Source organism: Kryptolebias marmoratus, linkage group LG13 (genome assembly GCF_001649575.2).
Source record: "Kryptolebias marmoratus isolate JLee-2015 linkage group LG13, ASM164957v2, whole genome shotgun sequence".
In the NCBI taxonomy this organism is placed as follows: domain Eukaryota; kingdom Metazoa; phylum Chordata; class Actinopteri; order Cyprinodontiformes; family Rivulidae; genus Kryptolebias; species Kryptolebias marmoratus.
Window position 1 is genome coordinate 25,853,855 of NC_051442.1, and position 2,166 is coordinate 25,856,020.

At 35.3% G+C, this 2,166-nt stretch overlaps 1 protein-coding gene across 1 annotated transcript in view; it reads right to left on the reverse strand.

The window, feature by feature from the left end:
* Nucleotides 1-2,166, reverse strand: part of LOC108245953 (protein turtle homolog B) — a 202,803-nt gene that overhangs the window by 140,940 nt on the left and 59,697 nt on the right. Inside the window, exon 2 of the mRNA XM_017433219.2 lies at nucleotides 1,262-1,453. Within this exon, the coding sequence (XP_017288708.1) occupies nucleotides 1,262-1,453 (192 nt within the window). The remainder of the gene's footprint in view (nucleotides 1-1,261; nucleotides 1,454-2,166) is intronic.

The window sequence follows — 2,166 nt, forward strand, 5'->3', positions numbered from 1 at the left end:
AAAGTAAGAAATTAGATTATTTTTTCATATTTTTCAGAGAATAACTGACAACGTACGTAATTGGGGTATATCGTGATATATATCGTTATCGTGATATAAAATTATCCATATCGTGATATAGGATTTTTTCCATATCACCCAGCACTACTTGACACTGTTGCAAACCATTCCAGTGCATGCTGAAGGTCATTGCCTGAAGACACCAACAGCACCACATCATCCGCAAAAAGCAGAGATGAGGAGACGTATGATGCCCAAAAGCTGGAACACACTCTCCAGTCCCCCATTTTAAAAATGGAACTACCACTCCGATGTGCCACTCCACAGGTCTTGTCCCAGTTCTCCATATGACATTGAAGATACGTGTCATCCATGACAGCCCTACAATGTCCAGAGCCTTCAGCAATTGAAGGCGAATCTCATTTGATTTCTGATTTCCACAGGTGAAAATGAACTTGTGTGTTTTGCCTACATCAATAAATAATTAATAAAGCATAAATAGTCTTCACTTTAGAAGGGTTCACAAAAAGACTTAACTAACTACTAGCAACTGCCTTAATTATTAATGCACTGCAGGATAAGTATATAGACAATTCAAACATTTCTCTAACCATTAATACATGTCTAACACATGGTGTGAAAGTACATTTGACCATTTACATATATATATATACACACACACATATATATATATACAGTATATAGAGTAGTTAGTTCATGAGTTATTAAGCATGAATAAACATTAATTATGTTGTTTTGGAAGTAATTAGCCCTTATGGGTAAAGCATTAATAAATGTGTTAATTTTTAGTGTATTAAGCATGAATCATCCTTAATAATGATGTTTTCAAGGTTAAATAATCATTTATTAATTATTAAATAAGGCTAAATAAGGTGTGTTTATTACAAAGTGCTACCGGTTTCTTTTTTTAATAAATATACAGAATTCTTATAAAATTCTGATTTCATTTTGTTATTGTGGGGCACTGAATGTGGATCAATGACTGTACCATAAGTTTGCAATATAACAAAATACAAAAAGCAAAGGGAATCTGAATGCTCTCTGAACCCACTGCGCATCCAGTATCTCTCAGCTTTTTCTGCATTTTGTCTACTGAGTTTGGCTGAATGGTTTGTTTCTGCTGCTTCAAAGAGTTGCCAGCAGTTACAAACATTTCTTTATTCAGTGCTGCCAAACATATGCTGCAGTTTTAATACTTTGTGTGAAAGAACCATTAATATGATTGTTTCCAGTACATTACCGGCATACTCTGGGTCCACATGAGGAGGGTAGAAGCGAAAGTTGATGAAGAAAGGGATTGGCATTCCATATTTAAACCACTCTACCACATAGGGCTGTCCATTCAGAGGATGAGACACATCGCATCCCAAGATGACACTTTCTCCTGCGCGGGCCGTTACAAACTGGGGCTCCTCTCGCACACCGTGGGCACCTGAGAAAAAGTGTGTACAGGTCAGATGAAGGCTTCTAAACTCACTTCTTACTTAATTTTCCTGTTTTAAATGCAAGCAGTTTCTTGTGCAATATACACTTCAATTTAAAATCCGACTGACTGAGTCATTGTAGAATATAAGAATATATGCAAACACAGAAAAGAAAATTGAAACTTAAACTTTGATTTTTTTGGTGATGAAACCCTTGGTTCAGTAAGAATGTGTCAATAAAGATTTAAAATAATATTGTAAGAACATGGATATGACTAAAACTGATCTAAATCTGATGCACTAATGGATGATAGGAATCACTGTCTTCATTAGAAAACCTGACACTTCACTTAATGACAAAACTCAAAAAAGTTAATCAACTTGTTTAGGCAATTTTTATTCTGAAAGATCTGAACAAGAGGGTTTTAACCTTCTTACAACTGTTTTCTGTCCAACATTCCGTCTTCAGTTGACATTGGCTTGTTACCAGTTTTAAAGTTTACCACAGTGTCAAAAAGTCACAGCAGGGACGTGCGGTCAGGGGAGGCAGGTGAGGCAGAGCCTCCCCTGTCATCATGACAAGAAAAAAAAATCATAACATAAAATGAATATTAATATTTGTCCACTGATCTTTATGTATGAGTAATTTTCGAACATTTTTATGGTCCAAATCGCATTTTTATAGTCAAAATCGCTGAAATTGCATATTTCCTGTTCAAAT